The sequence below is a fragment of the Protopterus annectens genome, chromosome 5.part0, assembly GCF_019279795.1.
Source record: "Protopterus annectens isolate FY-2018-M chromosome 5.part0, PAN1.0, whole genome shotgun sequence".
Taxonomy (NCBI): Eukaryota; Metazoa; Chordata; order Ceratodontiformes; family Protopteridae; genus Protopterus; species Protopterus annectens.
Window position 1 is genome coordinate 376,764,168 of NC_056735.1, and position 27,666 is coordinate 376,791,833.

The following is a 27,666-nucleotide window of genomic DNA, read 5'->3' on the forward strand; positions in this document are numbered from 1 at the left end:
TTTCTGATTCAACATCAGATGGGGGAGAATATAGTTTTACAGTTGAACATCTATCTTCTTGGTTTATCCTTTTGATGACAAAGATTCATCCTTTTAGTCTTCTGGCTTTCTCCCTCAAGCTATTGACTTAAAGAGGAAAAAATAAATTGCCTGTTTTAGAGATTTCCTTTCCAGAAAAAGGCTTTATCAAATGATTAACCACTGAATACTTGAAGATATTTATTCCTCTTTTTAAATAATTAGTCAGAGCCTTTGGTCTAAGCATTCTGATTCTCAGACCAACAGCCCATAGATCATTAGCTTTGCTGTATACATTTGATAAGGGATTTAAAATCATAACTTGCTACTTTAGCAGCCTCTTCAGCTTCTGAAACTCCCCATACATGTCCCATTCCTTGAGATACTTTACCCTTTACTAGGAAAATTAGGTTCGTGAACAGGTACTCTAAGACAGTTTATAACTCTTATATCTTAGAACTCAGAGCTCATATTCAGCTCTTAGGATATCCAATGAATTTCTATTTTTGGTCAGATGCTAGAAATTGTAAGCAACTTAAAAGATGCCAAGGAAAAGTAGAAGTTGCTTTCTAAGATTAAGTCTATTGAGCATGTGGGTTTCCAGACACTTAAATGTAGTTATGATGTAATCAATGCATTTGCTGGAGCTGCCATGACTGGTGCAAGCCATACACACAGACATGGCTGATTGGTAATTCAAAATCTGCCTGAATAAATTTGGGACAGACCAATTATGTAATTTTTGTTTGCTCTTCCTAAAATGCATTTTTTTTAAATATTGTGAAGACAATGGAAAGTTTAATGAGCAAAAATAAGGGCAGCATTTTCAAGCACTTACTTCCTACTACAGGAATTATCTTTCTTCAGAAGATATTTACACAGAAGACCTGTCCAAGAACCTCCCTCTTTTAACATCATAAGTCAAGGCATTTTAAGCCATCACACATCACATTCAAAGTCTAAATAAAATGTGTAGCTCATTAAGTTCTTATATGGTCTCCCTGTATTGTACTGTTGATTTTGGGATGAAATTTAGTATAACAGATACTAATTATTATGCAAGATTAAATAACCTATTTTTATTTAATATCAATGTCATATTCATTTATTTTTACATTGAGACCTACAGGAAATCCATTTCCAAGTTATATCTTTCTATGTCATTTTTTTCTTTTGAGTAAGCTGCAGAACCAGTATTAAGTCCTAATACTGATAATGTATGCTTTAGTTGTTCTATTAGCATACTAAATCATAGTAAATCATAAGTACCTATAATTCTTAAACTTATAAGACAAATAAGGTAGTATGGCCTGAAAGTAGGTATAAAGGAACCAATGTAGTTGAGATTATTTTTGTTTTCATTTGATGTCTTTGTTTTCTTATCTAGGGTCTGTAGTCAACTATGGTTTTCTGATCAAAAAACATTTACTGGTCAGGGTAAAATGGGTATATATATATATATATATATATATATATATATATATATATATATATATGTATATTGTTATTATTCCTGTAAATATAATTATATGATACCATTTGACAAAGTTTATTTGTTTATTGAGGCTCTTCTCTGAAGATTTTTAATCCCCAAATTATGGTATAGTTGTACCTTATATGGCTGCCATGGGCAGTAGTGTAGCTAGGGTGGATAGAAAGGGACAGCTGCTCCAGGCACAAAGTATTAGGGTGTGCGATCAGCTATCTGTTATCCTGATCACTCTGATATGGCATTTGCAGGCAAACCTGAATGCTGCAGCTCTCAGTGTGTGGTCCAAACTGTAGCAACTGCTTGTTATATTATAGCAAGCTGTTTCCTTCAGTTCAAATGTAAGAAAAAAAATATTTTTTTAATAAAACCTGAGTGCTGTAGTGCTTCATACAGGGTATAAATTGTAGCAGCTGCTTGATACATTTGCAACAAGCAGCTTGCTACAGTTTAAAAAAAGAAAATATTTTTTTTAACTATAACCTGTGCACCACAGCATTTCATGCAGGGTATAAATTGTTCTTTTTTTACGAAAAGTGCTATAGTGCTTCATGCAGGGAATAAACTGTAGCAGCAGCCTGTTACATTTGTAACAAACAGTTTGCTACAGTTTGAAAAATATATATTTTTTACTAAAACCTGAGCCCCATAGCACTTCATGCAGGGTATAAACTTCTCTTTTTTTATCCAAAACATGAGTGCTGTAGTGCTTCCTGCAGGGAGTAAACTATACAGCTGCTTGCCACATTTGTAATAAGCAGTTTGCTACAGTTTAAAAAAAGAAAGTTTTGTTCTTTTTTTACTAAAATTTGAGCATGGTAGTGCTTCATACAAGGTGCAAATCAAACTGTAATAACTGTTTGCAACATTTGTAGCAAGCAGTTTGCTACAGTTTAAATGTAAAAAAAAAAAAAACTAAAACCTGAGTGTTGTAGCACTCTCTACAGGTTATAAAATGTACCATCCATCATCTTGATCATGCTTTTGTGCAATGATGGCTTTTAAAAGCAGTCCTCTGTGTGGCCTAAACTGTAATAACTGCTTGCTACATTGCAGCAAGCAGTTTGCTACAGTGCAAATTAAAAAAAAAAAAAAAATATATATATATATATATATATATATATATATATATATGTGTATATAGTTCTTTTTTTTACTAAAATATGAGCACTGTTGCACTCTGTTCAGGTTATAAACTGGTCATATGTGGGATCTTATTTAGGTACTTTTAAGATGTACTTGGAGTATTATAAGAAAACTTTATGCACTTCATAGCAACAATGGCATTTATGCATTTGTTTATATCAAATGTTTTCTTTAACATTTTGTTTATTTCAAACAGTTGTTAGCATGACCATTTCAATAGGTTCATAGGTTCATAGGTTGGTACTAGGGCCTATACAAGCCTAGCCATAACAATTCCCTGGCTATTTCTTCCCACAATATTTACTTCCCTGGACCCCTGGCTAGCAGGGTGACTGATGTGATCCCCGGGGTGAATTTCATATCTCCCATCCAATCATCAAGGTTCCTTTAAAGTGGCCAAAGAGGCGATCTGCTTGACATGTATGGGCAGTCTGTTCCAGAGTCTGGGTAGTCTCTGGGTCAGGAACCTATCTTTCCAGCATGTTTTGTTCATTGTGATGACAAGGTTTAGATCCCTGGAGCATGTGGCTCTGAGTGATTGGGATTTCTTTAAATGTAGCATGTCCAACAGCTCTGGGTTTGACATGGCCTTGTATGTTAAGCAGAGATCGCCTCTGAGTAGATGATATGTGACAGAGTATAGCTGGAGTTTTCATAATGGTCAACATAGGACATCTGCTTTAAGCCTGTGATTCTTTTAGTGAGGTATTTCTGCGGCCTTTCCAATTGTTGCAAATGTCTTGAGAGGTACATACCAAATGACATGTTGTATTCTATAATGGGTCTAATGAGGGATGAGTACAGTGGGACAATGACCTCCTTTTTTCTGGATGAAAAGCCCTTAGTGATGAGGTGTGCCACATAGAAGGATTTCCTGACTGTTGTGGCAATGTGGTTATCGAAGGTGAGACCACTGTCCACTTGTGTCCCTAAGTCTCTTATCACACTTACGGTGTTTAGTGTACTGCCACCTATGTGGTAATTCATGGGTACATGTTTTTTCCAAAGGAGATAACTATACATTTCTTGGCATTGAGCTTGAGCCCATGGCTCTGGCACCAAGCATCTGTTTCTGTAAGGTCCTTTTGTAGAATATCCACATCATTTGGGGATTCAATAATGGCTCCCAGTTTGCAGTCATCTGCAAACTTTGTTAGCCAGAGTCCCTTAGTGTTGGCCTGTACTTCAGAAAAGTAGATGCCAAACAAGAGCGGTCCCAGGACTGAACCCTGAGGTACTCCACTTGTCACTTGTCTGGATCTGGATTTGTAGTCGGCTACTTTTACAGTGTGGATTCTGTCAGTAAGCCAGTTGGCAACCCATTGAGTGACGTAGGGATTAAGGCCCAGCTTAGTAAGTTTATGTATAATTCCAGAGTGGGGGATAGTGTTGAAGGCCTTGGCAAGGTCCAGATAGGATGTGTGGACTGCCTTACCCTCATCCACAGCTCTGGAGACTGATTTGAAGAAGTCAATCAGGTTCAGGAGACAAGATTGGCCTTTCACGAACCCAAACTGGGTGGGGTCCAGTGTTTGAAGGTTGCCAATGTCTTTGTTTATAAGTTCCATGATAATATGTTCCATGGCCTTGCAGATCAGGCTCATCAGACTGATGGGGCGGTAATTCCCAGGATCTAAGGTGGATCCCCCCCTTGTGGAGTGGGATAACTGTAGCTGTGTACCACTCAGTGGGCACGAATCCTGAGGTGAAGCTATGATTAAAAATGACACTTAGATGAGATGCCAGTTCATTTTGTAGTTCATGTAGTACACAGCCCAGGATGTTGTCTGATCCCATGGATGCTGTATTCTTAGCTTTGGAGAGTGTGTTTTTTACCTGTTTAGCCGTTATTACCAGAATTTGGCAATCTTTTGGGGGTGAGAGGGGGGTGAAGCTGGCACTGAATTGATCTGCCAGGATATTGGCAATATCCTTGGGATCAGTATATGTAATGCCATTCTGTTGTAGCTCAGAGCAGATCTGAGCATTGCCATTTAGATTCTTGACATAGCTATAGAATGCCTTGTGGTTGTCTTTGGAATCTTTGGCAATTTTATTTTCGTAAGTAGCTTTGGAGGATTTTACGAGGGATCTCAGCTTCTTACTGAGGCTGGTAAGGTAATTTTTTGCATCCTGGGATTTTCCTCTTTTCTGCAACAGTTTCTTCCTTTTGTTGTAAAGTTTGTTTATGGCAGGGGACAACCAGATCGGCTTCCTTTTTTTAGAGGAGAGCATCTTGGTTATATCTGGGATGGCACAATTCATGCTCGAGTGGATGTGCTCGTACAGTGCCTTAGTGTAGGATTCAGCAGTCAAACTTTCAGTTCATGTCTGCATGGGTGTCATGAAGTTTGTCACTTCTGACTTGAGTAGCATGAAGTTGGCTTTGGTGAAGTTTTTTATGGAGATTTCCTTACTGGGGGGTGGGGGAGGGATGTGGATGTCAAGGGTGATTAGCTTATGGTCAAACCTGACCAATGACTGGGTGACCATAGGTGTGGAGCATCGATTTCCCATGTTGGTAATGACCAGGTCTAGGATATTGGAGACCCTGGTGGGACTATAGATTAGTTGGTCCAGGGCATTGGAATTTATGAATTCCAAGAACCGTTGGGCAAAGGTGTTGATACACGAGTAGTTTTCCCAGTTAATGGCAGGGTGGTTGAAATCACCTAGTATTAGGGTGTTTGTTTGTATCTTAATATTTTCCAGTATGTTTAGAAAGGTGTAGTGAGAATCTTGGGGCATGGTGGGGGATCTGTAGCAAGCTAAAATTTGGATTGCAGTCTTACCTAGTGTTAGTTGCACCTGGAGAATTTCAGACGCATTGTGTTGGGCAACTAGCCTGGTGATGTGAATATCCTTGGTGAATATGGACACTCCTCCACCTTTAGTGTTTCAGTCCTGGTTTGGTGGCTGAAAAGTGTGGTATGAGTTGTAGCCTGGTATTGCAGAGGTGCTCTGTGGAGCCTTGAACCAGGTCTCAGTTACTGCACAGATATCGATGTTCTCCATTTTTAGGAGTGCTTCAAGAGAGTGCATTTTGAGGTTTAGACTTCTAGCATTGAGTAGCATTACCTTCAGATTTTGCATGCTTGTACCTGTTACGGTGGTGGTTTTTCCTTTGAACTTTGCCTAAAAAGCCACTATAGGGGTAGCAAGAGCCTTAGCCAGTAACCCAAAACCCAGGGGTGATGGGTGCAGACCATCACTGGCAAAGTATTGTGGTCTGTCGATCATGTCGTCCCAGGCAGACATATACTGGATCCCATTTGAATGACACCAGAAGCTTAGCTAATTGTTGAAGTCAATCATTTTGTCCTTATACTGTGGTATCATTCTGGGTGAAGGCAGGATGCTACTCAGGGCTAGGGTAATACCTGCCTGGGCCACATGATCCAAGAGCTCTTCCATGTCTCTCTTCATGTAGTCCAGGGAGGTAGATCATCTTCATTATAAGTGATCTAATAAGACACATATACAACATATACATTGCTATACTTTATGTTCAGGAGGGGGAAATAATTAATTTTGTTACTGGTTTTGTTGCCATAAACTTATTTACCTTTCCTATATCCCTAAGATAGGACACTTCTTGGAAATCTACACAGGTGTAATAATTTATTCGTACAGTGACTCTTGCTGAAGAAGATTATGCATTTGCCTATAATACCACAACAGTAAATCTTTGATTTGAAGTTCATGCAGCAGTAAAGTTACCCTTCCACAGTCCTTCTGTTATTTACTACGGAATTGATTAACTTTTTATATATATGCTACATTTCAATAAAGTTTTTTGACAGTCTTTTAGATCTCACAATGTTACAGGGAGTATCAGCACTGGCAAATTACTACAAAAGTATTTATTGGTTCCTGCTTGAGTTAGATACATTAAATTATTCTACAGACTTTTTCTAATGCTGTCTAAGTTATTAGGATGCTTTAAGAACAAGTTTCATAATTCTGAGGTATAAACAGTATGAAAAACTCATAAATAGTCATTGATTACTACCTGCTTAAATATGTAGAAAAGCTGTACTTCTATTACTGTTGTTTATGAAAACAAAAATAAATCTGCTCCTGGAATTCATCTTTGAGTCTTGGTGAGTACCTTAATATGCTTATTTATTTATGGATTTTTTTATGTTTAGTTAAGATTCTGTATTTTTCATTTTGTGTCTTATTATCACAGTCATTTGCATTGCAGAAGTATGCTGTTTCTAATGTTGAAAATTACTAATATTTCCTACAAGCCTTTCCATTGGTGGAATATGATTAATTACCATGAATACAATTATAAATACGTTTGTTTGTTAACTACTGTTTATGTTTAAATTAAGTGTTCCGGTCTGTTATTTTAAATTCCTCTAGCATTGTCTTAAATACTTATGTTTTGATTTACTATGAATCATAATTCTTTAAAGTAATGTTAGTGCAGATTCACATAGTACCTTACATTAATACAGAGGTGTATATATATAAGAAGGGCTATTTGTCTCCCACATCCATCCTTCCCTGTAAGGGTATGTTACCTCTGAAAACTGAAGACAATGTATACCAATGTGGGATAGATAAGAGAGTCATGTCCATGCATTGCTTAGTGCAGTACAACACATGGCCAGTGTTGGTACCTATGGGGAAGGAAACCCCTGCTTTTACAGTTTAAGGTCAGAAGATGGCACAGTTAAGGTAGCCTGAAGATGACACAGGTAAGGTGGACTGTAACCCAAATGTGATGCTTTAACTGACTGTTCACTGAACATGTGATGTTATGCTTAATTTATTTATATGCAACTGCAATTTCCCTGCTCCTCCAGCTGTTATAAGTATAATGGTATAAGAGACAAGAATCATCTGGTAATACAATTGAAGACCTAACATTTTTCCTGCATTTCAAAGTGGACCCTCTGCATAAATTTGTTTTAAGTAGTTTAAAATGTGGTAAAATGCTTATGAATGCAAGCCATATACAGAAGCAAATGGTATACAGTAAAATAAAGTACAAGCAGCCTTAAAACAAACAAACAAAAAAAAACAGCAGGACTCAGTAATGAGTGAAACAGATTAAAAACAGGCCAGGCAAATGAACAAAACCAATAATTATCCAAGAAGATGTGTTAAAAGGTGATGTTTTCATTTAAAAATTCACAAATATATCATTTAATGTTATTAGTATATCATTTGTTTGTGTTGTTTAGCATTAGATGAGGAAGAGCCTAAAATGACAGAAGGAAAAAAGGATGCTCACAACAATTACAACAATCTTCAGAATTTAATTGTAGCTTTTTTTGTTTAATGTACATAATTCTGGAGTATTCCCTGTACAGTGAGGAAATATATTGGAGGTATCAGAATATAACACAGAGAATGCATGGTCACTAATATGAAGTTTTCTGGTTAGTCTTAAAAGAAAATGACCCCATTTGAAAACGATCTGAAGGTGTAGCCATGTACCTTGAATATCAGACATGATAAAAGGAAAGCATTGTTCCAGAATTTAAAAAAAAAAAAATAAGATGCAGTTAAGTATATTTACTCTTTGCTTAACAATGTAAGAATGTGATGTTGCTTTAGACGGCAAGGATCATAAAGCTATGGATATTATTTGGCAGCTCCTGTAGGTTATGCATGACATAGTTGACACATGATATTCTGATATCCACATAAAGCCTTTAATATTTAGATAAACCAGATTAATTTAAAAAGGGAATAACAAGTTACAAAGTAATTTATTTACAGTAACTTTATTTTGCAGGTGGGTTGCTTATGACCAAAAGTATTTCTCTGGTGAACAGTACATATTGGAGAAAGGAATATACAAGAACTACCTTGAATGGGGAGGAGTTAGTGATACAATTCTGTCTATACGGCCTATACAGCTGGTAAGTTATTTCTTTATTATACCTTTTCTCTTAAAATGACAAAGTAAAGCACCAAACTTAGCTTTGCTCTTGAGATTAATCTCCTGGCATCCATGTCTCAAACACATATAATCAGGTTACAGTCTGAGACCTCATCATAATGCTCCAACAGCAGGTCCGAATGGAGGGATGAAAAGTCAGCAAGCAAAGGAGAGTAGTAGTGCTGAAATTGAATTCATCCTTGAGTCTTGGTGAGTACCTTCACAAGGTGGACCCTGTTTGTATAAAATCTCACCAAGCCGACACTGATATATAGATTGTATTTATATAGCATATATCATGGACAGAAGTTAGAAACTAAAAAAGATAGTTGGGTGCACAAGACCCAGGATAAAAAAATTGCCCAATCCTGGTAGGCGCACTGGTGCCAGGACTGGAAAAGTTGACAGTGTAGAATCCTCAAAACATGGAGACATTCCTACAAAGGGGCTAGACCAAGCACAGGGGGTGGATGGCCCCCCTGTTGTAGAAGGAAGTAGCAGTCCACAAAAATCACAAAAACTGATAGGCCAAAGAAGAGCCATAAAGACAATAAAGTGGACTATTGAGGATAAGAAATAAATTATGTATTGTTACTATTATGTATAAATCCCAGAATTTCCAGACACAAGATATACAAAACAATTAAGAGATAAATTAGAGGAAAAAATACTACCGCAAGAAAAACTGTCAGAAGCTTCAAATGAAAATTTGTGTTCATTGATACAACAGATTTGTGAAAAACAGTATGTAGATCAAGAAACCTTGACCTGTTTGGAAAAAGAAGCATCTGAGGAAGTGCAAAAATATAAACAACAAAACCAAGAGATATTTGAAAAGTATAAAAAAGAAATATGGACATGGGAAAGAAAGAGAGATTTGATATGGTGCAATGTTTATGCAAAGGAGAAAGCCAAATTAATCAATGTGAAGAACAGTGGTGGCTTGTGACTTCAATCAAAGGGGGCTGCAGGAGACAGCTGAATGGGTGAGGCCAACTGGAAGGGGTGTGACCAACTAGAAATTGTTGGAGCTATGCACAAAACCAAAAAAACTGGGACTTTAAATACGCTGTCCTGGGTGCCAAACATTATTATGAGAGTCCAATCAAGACAAAATGAGTTGGAGAAGAAAAAAATATTTTAATTCATTGGCTACATGACCGCTTACTTAATATCTAGATGGAAACAGAAAGGTTGTGAGGCATGAAAAAATAAATTACTTTTTTAAATACATTACTGGAATGCCAGTCAAAATCAAGAGTAAAAAAACAAGCAGCACTCAACTCAAACCACTTCTCCTTGCAGTGCAGTTCTAATTATAATTTATATTCAGCTTTATAAAAGTGCCAAGTAACATGCTAAAAGTAGCAATCTCTGTGATACCCCCACTTGTAAAAATGTTTCTTATCCAAAAAAGACCTGCTGCCTGACAACAACTATTTACTTGCTTCAAGGGGAAAACATGATCAAAGTAAAAAATGAACAGCAAGCAAGAAACAAGCTCAAGATAAATTGCTTAAAGGATTACTGCATAGGTTATGGACCACACATGATAGATTGGCATTCTGTTTAGTTTACGGGTAAAGCCTGCAAAGATGACTGCAAGTCTCCAACAAATGTAATGAGCTTCTGAAAATACTGTAATCCTGTCCTTTATTACAAATACTGTCATATGCATTTCAATATCTAAGGCTTATACATTATCTGGTTATGCAAATATTCTCTGTATGGCAACAACAAAAAGGCTTTCAATGTTGGTAATTCTTTAACAGTATGCTTATAAAGCTTACTTGCATCTTACAATCTTGGACAAGCTTAACTGATGGTCATTAAAGTATTGCTACTTAAACACAGAGCAACAGGCACTGCAACAACATGCATTTTCAGAATAAGAAGAAGCATAAATCATCAGTATAAAAATATGACAGAAAACCAGAACATTATGCAAAATCAAGGACAGATGAAAAGCCACTGTAGTACTTGTGTCTACCTTGTATGGGGAGATACTCTGCACACTTACACTGCATAACTGCTCCTTGCCTTGCTTGGACACATCCAAAGTCACTACATGGGGGAGGGGAGTGCAACAAGTATGTCACAATTTGAAATGTCTCTGGCTGACAGTGATGCCCTGACACATTTGTCAAACCTCTCACCTCAGAGCAAGAAATATGGAGAAAGCCATAAACAGAAGTGGGACAAAGACCCAAAAATAAGGAAAAATTTTAAATATTGCTCTTACAAACTTAGAAAATAAAAGAACAGTAGGTCTTGCATTAGTATGAATTTTCTGAAGGTTATGAAAGCTGAAACTCAAATGTCTGTCATTATTTTCTAACTTCAATCTTTAATGACTTGCCACTAATTTGCCAGAAAACCACAATTTTATGAAAAATGGACCAAAAATGTGATGCAAAAGTATAAAATAGCCACACAATACAACTGGGAACCTGTCAAAGAAGGGACACTTTTTTAATATTACTGTTAAGTTGAGCAGTTGACAAAATAAGAGAATCTACATACATTTCAGAAATAAAAGTAATCTATAACTCTGATCGTTACAATTATTTATTAATTGTATACCCTCTACATTTTCTTTCAAAATTGCCATTTTGCGGAAGGATTATTAGGTGGACAGTAACATTTTGAGACAAAATAGGGGACAGTTTGGAAATTTGGATATACCTAATTCTGTAAAATGATTTATTTGCGCGTACCTCTCAACCTTTTATGCAGGAAGTCTGGACAAGGCCAAATATATTGGGGGAACATACAAATAGTACTAACAATTGCTGATGTATAAACTTAGTTGATAGAATAACAGGTCTTGCTTTAGCATGCATTTTTCTGAAGGGTATAAAGTCTAAACTCAATGTCTGTCATTATTTAGTGACTTCATTCCTAAATGAGTTGCCAGAAAACCACACATTTTATGAGGAACAAACCAAAAATAAGAAGCAAAAATCTATTCATTCTGCAAAAATCTGGACAGTTGAGAGGTATAGTTGAGCTGGAGCTGTCTTTGAGATTGCCGCCCTACCCCCCCCTCACAAAATCATGGTCAAATGGGGCCTCCCTCTGCAGCCATTCCAATGTCCCATTACTTGGCTATTTAGCCCCATTTACCATAAACACTGTAATGTGCATACTGCTTTACTTCTAAGATGATTTGGATTTCATTTAAAAGTTTTATTTTACATTTTACAGCACAAACACTAATAGACATCTGCTAAACATAGCAATGCAGTCTTACAATGAAAATATGACTTCGCATTAAAACTTCTCTGTCCTTGAAACTCACATTCATTAAAACAGCATTAAAACCCACATTCAAAGAAAATACATCTGGCCAGTGGCAGATGAAGATTAACTTGGGCTGTTTTGAAATCATGGGCCCTTTGCACATGAATGCATGTGTTCTTTGATACACCTTCCTGATTGTATTAAATTATATTCCTTGTATAATACAGTACAGTTGTTAGAGAGCATTTTAAATTTGTTTTGAAAATTTTTCCAGTAAACAATGAAACAAAATGCATGCACCAATAATGACAAAACTGCCCAATTCAGAACATTTCCATCATAAAAGTATACTCAAACGTCTACAAACCACCAGTATCAGTAAATATGCACAATCTATGAAGAAGTAAAAGTAATCTAAATAATTCCACATTAAAGAGATCTGTAACTAATGAAGAGGTTGCTGCTAGCAAATAACTTTATATTTCATTATTTCATGTACAAATAAAGTGCCTGTTGCCCTTGAGGAATACATTTCCTATGTTACATTAAAAAAATGATAAGCTAGTAATATTGCAATAGGGAATGGATGGCAAACTGATAACAGGTTCATAGTTACTAGGTATCTCTGCCAAAGAGGACATTCTCAGGACTACAGCATCCATCCCCTTGAAAAGTACAACACAGTACAGTATCAGGAATGCATCTACATACTGTGGGAGTAGAACCCACAGCCTCCTGCATCAAAAGCAAGTATTCGACCTGTTATGCTATTAACAATGCAAGCAGACTCTGCATAAGCAGCACTAAACTTCTCTTCCCCTGAAGCTCTCAGCTCCTTGTAAAATCCACTCGAAACTCAACTGTATCTCTCAACTTTGCCACACAAGAAATCTAGAAAAAGCCAAAATTTATTGGGGGGAGCCCCAAAACCAGGGACACATTTTAAACATTGCTTGTATAATCTTGGAAAGTTGCTAGAATAAAATGTTGTGTTACCACCATGCATTTCACTTCCAGGTCTTGGACCCAGGACCCTGTGCACTACAGTCAGAGCAACATACCACTATGCCAAATCAGCTGCTTCTTGAAAGACAGGAAAACTGAAAGTTAAATGGCTATCATTTAGTGAATTCAGTTCTCACTGTAGCTCTCAACCTCTTAGCACAAAACACCTGGACAAAGCCAACAATGGGGGAATATAGTCCCAAAACATATTCAGTGAATTAGGTTCTCACCGTAGCTCTCAAACTCTTAGCACAAAAAAACCTGGACAAAGCCAATAATGGGGGAATACAGCCCCAGAAATAAGAACATATTTCAAATATTGATCTTATAAACTTAGAAAATTGCTAGAATAAAAGTCTGTGTGTTACCATGTACTTTCTGAAGAATATGAAGTCTGAAATTCAAATGCCTATCATTATTTAGTGAATTCAAAATCCAGAAAACCACAGATTTGATGAGGAACAGAACAGAGCAAAAATAAGAGGCAAAAATCTGAATAGATTTCACAAGTGGTGGTGGGTAGGGAATTCAGGTTCTTGGTACCTGCACATATGGTAAAATGTTTTAGCTTGAGTTACTCTCTCTAGCCACCAGGTATATTTCCTGAGTTCCTCTCTAGCACACATACGCACACCCTGCACACACACCCTGCAGCAGGTTCATTCAGTCCTCACCAGCCTGCAGACATTGCAGTCCGATCCCCTTCCAATCTGGGCTTCTGATGCCTTCTCTTCCTAATCCAGACTGGTTAAACAGCAGTCCAGATTCCCGCACACATGTGCAGAGTTCTGGGAACTTGCTAATCAGTTTTATCAGTCCAATAGCATGAGCCACTCCTGGTGAAGAAGGCAGCCAAAGATATTCGAAGAGAGATACAGGCAAAGGCATCCAGGTATGGAAAATTTCACAATAAAAAAATAACATCACAAAGATGGAACATAGAAAAGAAGATTAGTAAAGCAGAAGTTGAAGTTATGGAGTGCCTGTGAAGTGAAGGATTTGGTGTAGAAGGCCTAGCACAGGTTACATCACAACTGGATGGAGTGGGTCCCCAAAGTAGGAAACAGGAAGATCAGGAAACATTTGAAGAAGACATATGGACATGGGAAAGAAAAAGAGATGTAATATGGTGTAATATTTATGCAAAGGAGAAAGCAAAACTAACCAATACAAAAAGAGCAGCACCAAATATATTTGAAGAGAAATACAGGTAAAGGAATCCAGATATGGACAACTTTACAATACAAAAAAATAAGAAGACAAAGAGGAAAAGTAGAAAAGGAGATTAGTAATGGAGAAGGTAAAGAAATAGAAACTGAAGTCATGGAGTACATGCAAAATGAAGGATTCAGTGTAGAAAATCTAATTCAGAAAGCACCACAACAGGATAGAGTAATGGATATCCAAATTAAGTAGAAATCGGTGGAATAGGAAGCAACTGGTCAGGTGCCATATGAAGATAATTTGGAACCTTCCACAGTAAACCATTTTAAACATTCACTTGAAGCTACACAGCAAGGGAAGGAACAGGAAACTTTGGAAACTCTAATGTAGTCAATGTTCAGGAGTGATAAGCCAGTGAGTTCCCATATGATAGACCAATGGATGGCATGGGATGAAGTTGAAGAGAATGTGCCACAGGAAAATGCTATATAATCTTCTATAGAATGCACACTGGAAATGGAAAACAAGGGATGTGCCCTCAGTTTGGAAGAAAATGAGCTAAGAGAATAGATGCTCGATCTAATAGACACAGACAGATATATCAAGATCAATGAAAGAAATACACTGCAGAAAGTTATTAAAACCCAAAAAGTCAGAAGTTTGATAACAAATGAACACAGTAATTAGGACTGTTCATAGAGACCCATGTGATATAACAGAAGTAAACAGGATATATTACTGTGCAGCTAAATTAATAACTGATAAAGTTCTACCACAAGAACACTGGGTAGTAAGGGAAAGGAAGGGGAGGAATTGAATATCATTATGGCAATATTGAATAGAGAAAATTATAAAGCAATTAAGACAAGAAGTGTCACTGTTAGAAGATTATAGAAGAGGGACTAGATCAACAAAAATACTAAGAAAAATAGATGTGATAAAAGCAATGCGCAGTATTAGAACAGACCAGGATCTGCGCAGTATTAGAACAGACCAGGATCTATCATGCACTATTGCAAATAACAAACTAAAAATTTCAGCACAGGTGGAAATACTTAGAAGATAATAAAATAAATATAAAGGAAAAGTACAAAATAAGCAATTTATTGATGATCCAAAAAAGTTTTATAGAGAATTGGGAAATAATGTAAAAGGAATTGAAAGACTGCCAACAAAAAAGAAGAAATAGATACATTTTGGAGAAGTATGTATCTATGAAGATCCTGTGGAATATAAAGATGCTAAATGGATAGAAGAAGTTAAAGAAAGAATAAGAGGTTCAAAGATACAGGATATGAAATGGGATGAAGTAATAGCCACAGAGATTGAAACAAAGTTAAGAAAAGCCTCTAATTAGAAAACCCCAGGCCCAGATGCAGTACCTAATTTCTGGATGAAAGTATTAACATCTTTGCACAAAGATTTAGCCATGAGTAAGAACTATTTATATGCACACCCCAAATGAAACCAACGTGGTTAACAACAGGAAAAACAATGCTCCTACTTAAGAATGAACCTGCAAGCTACCCTAAAAATTATAGACCGATAACTTGTCTTCCAACGACGTATAAACTATACATGGGAATTGATGCTGACAGAATTTATAGCCATTTAGAAGAAAGCTCAATTATGGCAGTAGAACAAATAGGCAATAAAAGAAAGTCATATTGAACAAAGGATCATTTATTGTTAAATAAAGTCATAGTGAAGAACTGTAAAAAGGGGAAGAAGTATAGCATGGATTGACTACAAAAAAACATTTGATAGTATCCCACATTCATGGATAAAAGAGTGCTTAAAAATGTATAAGATACACCCTACACTGATCGACTACATTACGGTGACCATGAAACAGTGACAGACCACTTTGCAATTAAGCCATGATAAAGGACAAATTATTATCCCAGGGATAAAAATTCAAATGGAGATATTCCAGGCTGACTCTCTGTCACTGCTGCTATCCTGCCTTGCCCTTAACCCATTAAGCTGTCTACTTAACAGTTTAGGCCATGGCTGTAATTTGGCTCCTAGAAAACAACAAAGTGTAAAGACTTCACATCTTCTCTTTGCCAATGATTTAAAACTGTATAGCTCATCAGATGAGGAACTGAAAGCACAACTTCAAGTTGTCAAAACTTTTTCAGATGATATAAGAATGTAATTTGGTCTTGATAAATGTGGAAAAGCAACCTTTAAAGCAGGAAAGAGAAGGCAAGAAATGTGGAAAAAGCATGAATATAGTTGCAAGTAGAGAAAACTTCTGGAAGAACCTCATGTTGCTCAGGAACGAATGCAGGAATGGTTAAGGAGAGGTGAATTCAAACTAAGAGATGAAAGGTTAATATTGGCAGCCCAAGATAGTGGGCTACATGTGCATTGGTTTACAAAGTCCATTGAATATGTGGGAGAAACAGACAAATGTAGGTTTTGTAAAACCGAATTGGAAACAGTTGCACACCTTGTTGCAGGTTGTTACATACTAATGGCAGGAATGTATACTTAAAGGCATAATAATGTGGCAAGATTGTTGCACTGGGGATTGTACAAACATTATGGTACTGAAGTGGCTGAAAAACACTGGAAACATGAGCCACAAAGCATCATAGAAAATTATGAAGTTTATATCACATGGGACCACCCATTACCAACAGTTCAAAAGATAGATGCTAGAAAACTGGATATAGTGGTCCAAGAAAAGAAAACGAGTAGCATTGACCATTGAAATCGCCACACCCAGTGACCACAGTGTCTTGCGCTTTGGTATTAATGTTTTTTTTTACAGATTCCTCAATAATTCTTTTATAGATTTTCAAGCTCATCGTTTCCCTCCATTGATATTTTGAAACAATTGTAAAATACACTTTCTAAGAGGTTGTACATCTTACCTTTTTTCCCATTATTGCTTGATTTCCCACTGCAATTCTCAAAATTAACAGCAGTGAATACTGTAAAGTAGCAGCCTTGCAAAATTAAGATCCCTGGGAGATACAGCTAGAAATGGGTGCATCTTTATTTATTTATTTGTATTTGTTTACCAGGGTAGTGCACTGATCAGTACTGATCAGTTTCAAATTCGTTAGGTTGGGCAACCCATTTACAGACTTAAAGTGAAGGTTGGGTTGGTGCCATTAGTAATACAACACGCATATTTATAAAGGCAAGAGGAATGTATTTATTTCAACCTTTTGTGAAGGTGATATGGATAAAGATGCTGGCACAAATTCTGTCTAAAATGAATAGAAATAAGTAGACACGTAATTGTCTCAAAAGGAAATAAATACTGGTCTGGAAGAAACTTGTGAGATTTTACCAGTAAGTTAAAATCGTACAAATAGCTGTAACATTTGTCAATTGTTTATCAATACTGGATATGTAGGTATCTGTCTTGGTGGTCTAGATCAATACCTACAGCACTGCAACTGATGAGGTTTGAACCAGCTACCATACTGGAAGCTGACTCAGATTTACTGACAGCAGTTTGTAAAAATACAGCTGAAATTTGATAAAAAATGCATTTTAATAAGGAACTAAAACAGTGATTTGTAGTAGCTTCTCAATTAATTGTATTCAGCACATTCCAACTGTTTAAACTGTGCCAGTGAATGCTGCACATTTATTTATTTTACATTTGTTGACCAGGATAGTCTGACTGGATACATGTCCATTTTCAACAGAGGCCTGGGGAGAAAAGCTCCACAGGGGGTTACATATACAATCATTTAAATATACATATAGATCAGGAGTCATCAAAACATTATACAAATATAGCACATTTTACAGTCTAGTTAAATTTATACAAATATAACACATTTTATAGTCCAGTTAAATGTTAAATTTATACAGTCTAACAATCTTCAAAACTGGCATAACACAGATAATTTGAGTACCACTTTCAGACATAGAACTTGTACACCAGTATACACAAAGATTTAGTCAGGCTTGGAGCAGGGACGTATCCGTTGAGATTTGAAATACTCCTTGAGAGCTTTTTTAAATTGAGATAGGGTGGTATCTAGGGTAATGTTGGCAGGAAGGGAATTCCAAATTTTGCCAACAGAGTTGGCGAAGAGGGAGTCACCAGCTGAGTTGTTGGATTTGATGGTTTGCACTAATAGTGTATTAGATGACCGGAGTGATCTGGAGTTGGAGTGGGGATAGATGATGTTTTTCAGGGCAGGTGTATTATCTGGTTGGTTAAGTGCTTTGTGAGCCACAATGAGTTGATTATACTGAATCTGCATGGGAAGCTCTAGCCATCTGAGATAGTTTCGATTTTTCGGCAGGCAAGTAGAGGGGAAGCGTAGTAGAGTGTAAAGAGTAGGTGGGAGCAGGCAATGGAAATCCTTGCATGTGGGGTAAGGAATGGCTTTATCCTATATAGTGAGTCCAATTTTCTGTTTATAGTTTTGATTGTTTTGTTGACATATCAAACTTAAGAGTGTTGTCTATAATAACTCCTAGCAGTTTTGTATGGGCATCTGGAGTGATTATGGTGCCATTATTAACCTTAATGGAGAGAGATAATGCCATGGATCTTTGCATGGGGGTGAAAAGTAGGAGCTTTGTTTTATTAGGATTTAGTATCAGACAGTGGGCGGCAAGCCAGTTCTCTACTAGATTGAAAGTACTCTTGAGTTATTGATAGCAGCTCTGTTTGTGAGGTAGCAGTGCAGATCAACACTGAGTCTTCCGCATATTGAATGCAGATGGCTTCAGGGATGACTTTGTGGAGTTCATTGATAAAAATGAAAAACAGAAGTGGTCCAAAGATAGACCCCTGTGGACACCTAGAGTGTTGGGTAGGAGGTTTGAGAGTTTGTTCTGCCATAGGACAGATTGTTGTCTTTTGTTCAGGTAGGATTCAAACCATCAGAGAGAGTGATTGCCTAGGGACATTGTTGCCAGGGTGTTGATGAAAAGATGGTGGTTAACCATGTCAAAAGCCTTGGAGGACAGGTCCAAGAAAAGGGCTGAAGATAACTTGTTGTTGTTCCTGTTATAGTTTATAGCATTAGAGAAGGTGAGAAGAGCTGTGGTGGCACTATGATATGGCCTGAAGCCATGCTGGGAGTTAGCCAGTAGGTTGTTTTGGGTTAGAAAGTACAGGATTTATTTATGGATGCATTTTTCCAATGTTTTTGCCAGAGGTGATGATGGCTATGGGTCTATAATTGGATAACTCCGTAGAGTTACCACCTTTATGGAGGAGTATGACATGAGATATTTTTTTAGATAGAGGGGATTGAGGCTTCTGATATGGACCGATTAATTAGAATGGAAATGGGGTATGCTATGATATCAGCAACTTTTTGCAAATATTCAGCTGGGAGAAAGTCTGCAGCTAGGGTAGTAGGTTTTAATTTTTTGAGTAGTGAATGAATGAAGGATGTAGAAACTGGTTGGAAGCTAAAGGAGGGCTGGGATCTGGGAGTGCTATCCCGTGGGTTAAAGGGGTTAAGGGGTATTTGGCTTGCAAGTGTTTGGATGGTTTCAGTAAAGAAATTATTAAAGGTGTTAGCAACATCTGTTGGTAGTTTATCAGTAGAGGCTGAGGGAGGTGGAGTGGTGGTTTGACCTGGGTGGAGTAATTTATTTATCCCTGCCCAGAATTTTTGGGGGTTATTTTGGTTCCCTTGCTGGAGATGGAGGTAGTAGTTTTTTTTATCTAATAGAATAGCTTGTTTTGTCTCATTTCTTAGTTGTCTAAATTTGGTTTTGTTTACAGGGTCTTTTGTAGCACGCCATGTTGCCCATGCCTTATTTCTAACTATGATTTTTGTTTTAGTTTCTTTAGAGAGCCATAGGGCAGCTTTTATTTTTACCCTCGTGGAACAAGTGGGAGCATGAGACTCGAGGATGGTGAGGAATTTCATGTTAAAGTGGGAGACAGCTTCGTCTAGGGGCAGGTGCTTTAGGGCAGACCAGTTGCATGCTTTAAGTTCGTCCTGAAACTTACTAGAATTGAAGCTTTTACTATTTCTTATTGTTCTGTAGGTGGACTGCTGAGAGTAATTAGATTTGTGCTTGCAGATAAAGGTAAGAAAGTGGTCACTGAGGTAATCAGGGATGGCCCTCAAAGAATACATTTGGGTGTGGCTATTGATTAGTATCCAATCCAGTATACTATCTTTTTGGTTAAGTTTTCCTATCCTGGTGGGCGTGGATATAACCTGTGTGAATCCGTACAGTGGGTGGTAGGAGATTGAGAGGAACAAGTGTTCCAGTCAATGTTAAGGTCTCCTAGTACTATGGTTTCTTGTGGATAGTTACTAGCTAATCATTGGAGGATGTCTTCTAGGGAGTTGGTATTATTTCCTGGTGGAATATATACACAAACTATATGTATACTTTTGTTTTTGTTAATTTGGAGCTTGGTAGCAATTATTTCCACCTTGTTGACCTGGGGTGGTTGACTGGGATCTAATGTAACATTTCGTGTAGATTTGAAGAGTACAGCTTCCCCCCCTCCCTTCCTGGTAGAGCGATCGAGTCTAAGTATATTATACCCGGGTGGTAGGATTTCATTATCTGAGGTTGATGGTTTCAGTCAAGTTTCAGTTAGGCATAAAATATCAGGGGAATGGACTTGTAGGAGGGCATGCAGATTGTGTACTTTGTTATTTATGCTTCGTATATTTAGTTGGCAGATCAGAAGGGAGTTGGGGGCCTTATTAATAGATAGTGATTCAACTGGGTTAGTTGTGATGGAAGTTGCCTTATCTAAGGTGGCAGGGCCAGGGTTTGGATGAACATCTCCATCCATTGCCAGGTTATTGCATATAATTACTATAACTTTCAGGATTTTGCTTATAAATTTTTGATAGTATTTAGATTTTGAGCTGATGTATCTGGGTCTAATTGGCTGATAGTGTTTTGTTGTTAAGGAATTGGTAGTAGTTGTAATTAGTTGGTAGCCTGTATTATTCTAAACATCTGAGCTAGTTTGAGATTTTGGGTTATGAAATTCTAGGTGAGACTGATTTTCATAAATGGACAGGAAATATGGAAATAACATGAGGGATAGCAGAGAGAGTAATGACATTACTTTATATGGTAACATGGTTGAAGGCTATATTGGTGTTATAGGCTTAGGACCCTCAGGATCTTGAGGTTGGATATTTACTACTGGGGGGTGGGGCTGGAGCAGTGTACACAGTACAATACTGATTGGTCCGGACAGGAAAAAAGGAGGGGTGGTAGTGGGATGAGTTAGGCTGAGTAGAGGATTATTGATTGGTTCAGCTTGAGAGGTAGTGGTATAGTGGCTATAAAGCTAGACACAGTGGGGGCAGGTGGAAATTGGGGGCTGGGAGGGCTGTGGAGTGAGCCCGAGTGCAGCGATGGCGAGTGGAGCAGGGCTAAACCACACACAAGAAACCTGCAAGTAAGTATGCTTATGCTTAGGTTTAACAGGATATGCTTATGCTTAGGTTTAACTAGGCTAGGCTTTGAATGACTAAACTTACTGTATAACTTTAAGTCAGGGGTATGCATTTTACCTTTTTCTTTCAATTGTTTGTTTTAATTTGGGGGAAATCTCTATATTCTGCACCCAATTTTATAGATAAAATATGGGGGAAGTGTAGATATAGGGTTGGTACAGTAGTTGGGGCTAGGGGCATAGTGCTATAGACCCAGGTTAGCAATTGTGAGAATGCACATATAGTTTAGTTGAATAATAACCTTAGCAGGGCTTTTAGCTGGTGGGCAGCTTAGGATAGGTTTGCTGATTTATTCAGTAAGGCAGCGCCCTTCTTGCTGTAAGCCTTGTAGGACAGCCTGTTTAGGGGGATATTTCCACGAGGGAGAGGGCTGCTGATATTTACTACCATGATTACGCATAGTAGCACAAATTTTGATGTTTTCACTTAGTGTACCATAGTGCAGGAAATGCAGCGCAGCAATGCTCCTTTTCCTAGTGTTCTGGATATCCTACAGACAGTGTGTTTTCCTCTATAAGGCAGACAACAGTTTAACAAACATTAGACTACAACATGTATACTTAGTTTTAATTTCTCCAAGTCTTTTGGATTTCTAATACCATGATGAGAATGGACCCCATTCCTAAGTCAAAGTATGATTAAAGTTTATGAAATTAGTATTGTTTCAATCTTTGATGTTAGCCAAAACTGCTCTTTGCATCACCCGCAATGTGTGTAGAATTGATTCCTTCTGCAATTCATACACAGTTACATGTATCAGTAGCATATCTAAATAAGACTGTAAATTATTTTTTATGAGACCCATTGCTTCTACTGCTGTTGGAACTGTGTGGGTTTTCATATCTAAATAAGACTGTAAATTATTTTTATGAGACCCATTGCTTCTACTGCTGTTGGAACTGTGTGGGTTTTCTTCTTCCAAATTACCCTCATTTCTGTCTGCAAATTCTGGTATTTTATGAATTTGTGTCTCTCTGTTCATAAGACACTGTAGTCACTGGCTGTAGTAATTTCAATAATCAATGCTAATTTTGTCTTCTTTTCTTGGACTATTATATTTGGTTTTTTTAAACTCTTCCTGACGGGTAATCCCATGTGATGTAAATTTTATCATTCTCTGTAATGCTTTGTGGCTCATGTTTCTAATGCTTCTCAGCTATTTCAGTAATGTAATGTTTGCACAATCTCCAGTACAACAGTCACATCATTATGCCGTTCAGTATACAGGCCCTCTGCCATTAGTGTATCACACCCAGCAAATAGATTGCTGACTGTTTCCAGTTCTGTTTTACAGAACATGCATTGTTTCTCCTACATGTTCAGTGGACTTTGTAAGCCAACATCTACATAGTCTACTATCCTGGGCCACTAACCTTTTCTCCTTTGGTTTAAACTAACTGCACCTTAACCATTCCTGTGTCAGATCCTGATTGACATGAGGATGTTTCAGGAGTTTTCTGTATTTGCAACTATATTCATACCATTTCCTCATTTCTTGCCTTTTCATCTGATCCTTCTCCATTTATTTCTTTTGTTTTTTGGCACATTAAGTTGCTGCCTGATTTTGTCTACTTTTGGATTGGTTTTCATTCCTGCTTGACACTGATATGCATCTGCTAAACTAAATAGGGAAGTTATTTTAGATTTGTTCTCTTTGTGTTTCAGAACTTTCACTATGTTTGCATCTGGTGAGGTTAGCAGATATGTATGCAGTCTACAACTGTAGATCTATACATGTAATCAATTTTGAAGAGGCCCATACCTTCTTTGGAATGAGGAATATATAATGTTGGTATACTCTGATTTTTATATATCATTTGATAAGTGTGAGGAATTTTTTTTTCCTGTCCAACTGATCCAGTTCCTTTCGGGTCCAGTCAATCACCCCAAAACTATAAGTTAGAACAGGAAGATCAAATTGATTTATTGGTTGGACTTTCTTCCTAGATGTCAGAGCTGTTTTCAGTATTCATTTTACTCTTCTAAAATATTTCTTACTGAGTTTTGTTCACATTTGTTCATGCTTTATTGTCGATTCTTCATCAATTCCCAAATATTTTTACACTCCTTCCTGCTCGAGTTCCTTTATATCACATTCCTGTCCCAGACTGATATTTTCTTGTTGCTGCAGCTTTCCTGCTTTAAATTTTGATTTTGCAAAATTATCAAGACCTTGCAGCGGTAGCATTGTCGCCTCACAGCAAGAGGTTCTCCCGTTCGGTTCTCGGCTGGAGCACCTTCTGTGTGGAGTCTGCATGTCCTCCCCATGGTTGAGTGGCGTTCGAAAGACATGCGTGATTAGGTGTGCCTTCGTTGAAGGTTGGGTGTCGAGCTGGCACCTCAACACCGTAAAAATCTACTGCCAATCATTAGCAGACTGGAGTTCCACTGTGGCGACCCCTAACAGGGAAAAGCCAAAAGAAGAACAACAATCAAGACCAAAAGACATTTTTATATCATCTGAGAAAGTTTTGACCACTTCCATTTTTTGGTTTCAGCTTCTCATTTGATGAACTGTACAGTTTTAATTCATTCACAAGTAAGATGAGAAGTCTTTACACTTTGTTGTTGTCTGGAAGCCAATTGTAGCCATGACCTAATCTGTTAAGTAGACAGCTTAATGGGTTATGAGCAAACAAGAAAGCAGTGGTGACAAAGAGGCCCCATTTGGATTTATACCCCTGGGATAATAATTTGCCCTTCATTGTGGATTAATTGCAAAATGGTTTTCCACTATTTCATGGTCACTGTAAAATAATTGATCAATGCAGGGTGTATCTTATACTTCTGTACGCATTTCTTTATCCATGAATGTGGGGTGCTGTCAAATGCTTTTTTGTAATCTATTCATGGCATGCTTAGATTCTTCCCCTTTTTACAATTTTCCATTATGACTTTATTTAACAGCAAATGATCTTTTGTTCCATATGACTTTCTTTGTTACTCTTTTGTTTTATTGCCATGATTAGTTTATTTCTAAATGAGTAAAAACTCTGTAAGCATAATTTCCAGTATATAGTTTATACATTTTCAGAAGGCAAGTTATTGGTCTATAGTTTTTGGATAGCTTGCAGGTTCACTGTTAAGGAGGAGTGTATATTTTCCTGTTGTTCTCCAGGTTGCTCTCTGTTCGGGTGCATATGTAAATAGTTTTTACTCAGGGCTAAATCTTCATGTAAAGATGTTAATACTTTTAGCCACACACTAGGTACTGCATCAGGGCCTGGAGTTTTCCAGTTAGGAGCTTTTCTTAAATTTGTTTCAATTTCTCTGGCCATTGATTCACTGTTTCATATCTTGTACATGTGAACTTCTATGCATTCATCGTCTTTATGTTCCACAATATCTGCATATATTTTTTTCTAAAATGTGTCTATTTCTTCTTTTTTGGTGACATTTCTATTCCTTTTGCTTTGTTTTCCAATTCTGTACAAAACTTTCTTTTGGGCCATCAAGGAAATGCTTATTTTGTACTTTTCCTTTATATTTATCTGTAAATATTCTAAGTTTTTCTGCCTCTGTGGATATCTTTACTTTATTATTTGAAAAGCATATGATAGATCATAGTCGGTTCTAATATTACATGTTGGTTGTATTATATCTTTATAAGTCATTTTCTTGATCTGCACCCTCTTCTATACTCTTCTAACAGTGACACTTCTTGTCTTAATTGCTTTATAGTTTTCTCTGTTCGATGCTTCCATGATGGTATTTGATTGCTTCCCTTCCTTTCCCTTATTGTCCTGTAGTTTTGTGATATGATTTTATCTGTTATTAATTTAGTTGCACAGTAATATATCTTATTTACTTCTCTTACAGCACATAACTTTGCGTTAATATTCTTGATCACAGTGTTAAATTTTTGTATCAGACTTCTAACATTTTGGGTGATTTTCTGTAGTCTGTTTCATCTGTATTAAATCAAGTGAGTCTTCCCCTTACATCTTTTTCTTCTAAACCGAGGACATATTCTTTATTCTTCGTTTCCTGAAGGTATTCTACAGAAAGTTCCAGAACGTCTTCCTGTGACATATTCTCTTCAGTTGCATCTTGCGTCATCTTTTGCTCTTAAACATGGGAACTCACTGGCCTATCACTCCACAACACTGACTGTGTCAGAGTTGCCACCGTTTCCTGCTCCTTCCCTTGCTGTGCAACTCCAACTGAACTTTTGCACTGGCTTCCTTCTAAAGGCTCCAGAAAATCTTCATGTGGCAACTGATCAGATGCTTCCTGTTTCATCTGTTTCTCCTTAGTCTGGGGACGTATACTTATTTTTTTAATTTCTCCAAATCTTTTGGGTTTCTCATATCATGACGAGAATAAACCCCATTCCTAAGTCAAAGTATGATTAAAGTTCATGAAATTAGTATTGTTTCAATCTTTAATGTCAGCCAGAAGTGCTCTTCCCAGCACCTGCAATGTATCCAGTAATGATTCCTTCTACAATTCATATGGAGTTACATGTATCGTTAACATATCTATATACAGTTAGAGATTCTGTTTTATAAGACCCATTGCTCTTACTACTATTGGAACTGTCTGGGTGTCTTTCTTCCACATTACTCTCATTTCTGCCTGCAACTCCTGATATTTTATGACGTTGTGTCTTTCTGTATACAAGACACTGTAGTCACTGGGTGCAGCGATTTCAATGATCAATGCTACTTTTGTCTTCTTTTCATGGACCACTCTATCTGGTTTTCTTGCATCTATCTTTTGAACTGATGGTAATGGGTGATCCCCTGTGATGTAGACTTCATCATTTTCTATCATGCTTTGTGGCTCATGTTTCCAGTGTTTTTCAGCTACTTCAATATTATAATGTTTGCACAATCCCCAGAGCAACAGTCTTGCCACATTATTATGCCTTTCCATATACAGTCCTTTCTGCCATTAGTTTGTAACAACCAGCAACAAGGTCTGCAACTGTTTCCAATTCTGTTTTACAAAAACTACATTTGTCTGTTTCTCCCACATGTTCAATGGACTTAGTAAACCAACATGTACATAGTCCACTATCTTGGGCCGCCAGTATTAACCTTTCATCTTTTGGTTTGAATTCTCCTCTCCTTGACCATTGCTGCATTCGATCCTGATCAGCATGAGGTTCTTCCAGGGGTTTTCTATACTTGCAACTATATTTATGCATTTTCCACATTTCTTAACTTCTCATCTGATCCTTCACCTTATATTCTTTCTTTTGTTTTTTGGCACATTCAGTTGCTGCCTCATTTTTATCTACTTTGGTTTGATTTCCATTCCCACTTGACTCTGATATGCTTCTGCTATACTAAGAAGGGAAGTCATGTTAGATTTAGTCTCCTCATGTTTCAAAACTTTCACTATATTTGGGTCTTGTGAGGTCAGCAGGTATGTATGCAGTCCCACGATTGCAGATCTATACATGTAATCAATTTCAAAGAGGCCTATACCTCCTTTGGAACAGGGAATATATAATCTTGTTATGCACTGAAACATCCTTCTTGTTTTCCTGTCTAATCTATCCAACACCTTTTGGGGCCAGTCAATCACTCCAAAACTGTAAGTTAGGACAGGAAGAGAAAATTGGTTTATAGCTTGAATTTTGTTCCTAGATGTCAACACTGTATTCAGGATTAATTTAAGTCTTCTAAAATATTGCTTACTGAGTTTTATTCACATTTGTTCATGTTTTATTGTGGATCCTTCATCAATTCCTAAATATTTATACATTCCCTCTTGTTCAAATTCTTTTATATCACATTCTAGTCCCAGACTGATGTTTTCTTTGGTGATGCAGCTTTCCTGCTTTAAAAGTTCCTTTTGCACATTTATCGAGACCAAATGACATTCTCGTATCATCTGAAAAAGTTTTGACTACTTGCAGTTGTGCTTTCAGTTCCTCATCTGATGAACTATACAGTTTTAAATCATCAGCAAAGAGAAGATGAGAAGTCTTTATGCTTTGTTGCTTTCTGGGAGCCAAATTATAGCCATGATCTAATCTATTAAACAAACAGCTTAATGGGTTAAGGACAAGGCAAAAGAGCAATGGTGACAGAGAGTCACCCTGGAATATCCCCCATTTGAATTTTTATCCCTAAAATAATAATTTGTCCTTTATCATGGCTTAACTGTAGAGTAGTTTGCCACAATTTCATGGTTACTGTAAAGTAGCCTGAGTGGTTTGCCACAGTTTCATGGTCACTGTGATGTAGTTTATCAGTGTAAGGTGTATCTTATACATTTTTAAGCACTCTTTTATCCCTGAATGT

General features: G+C 37.2%; 1 protein-coding gene across 1 annotated transcript in view; it reads left to right on the forward strand.

The window, feature by feature from the left end:
• LOC122802163 overlaps positions 1-27,666 on the forward strand; it is a 1,241,087-nt gene that overhangs the window by 876,084 nt on the left and 337,337 nt on the right. The window contains exon 14 of the mRNA XM_044071837.1: positions 8,409-8,535. Coding sequence (XP_043927772.1) covers positions 8,409-8,535 — 127 coding nt within the window. The remainder of the gene's footprint in view (positions 1-8,408; positions 8,536-27,666) is intronic.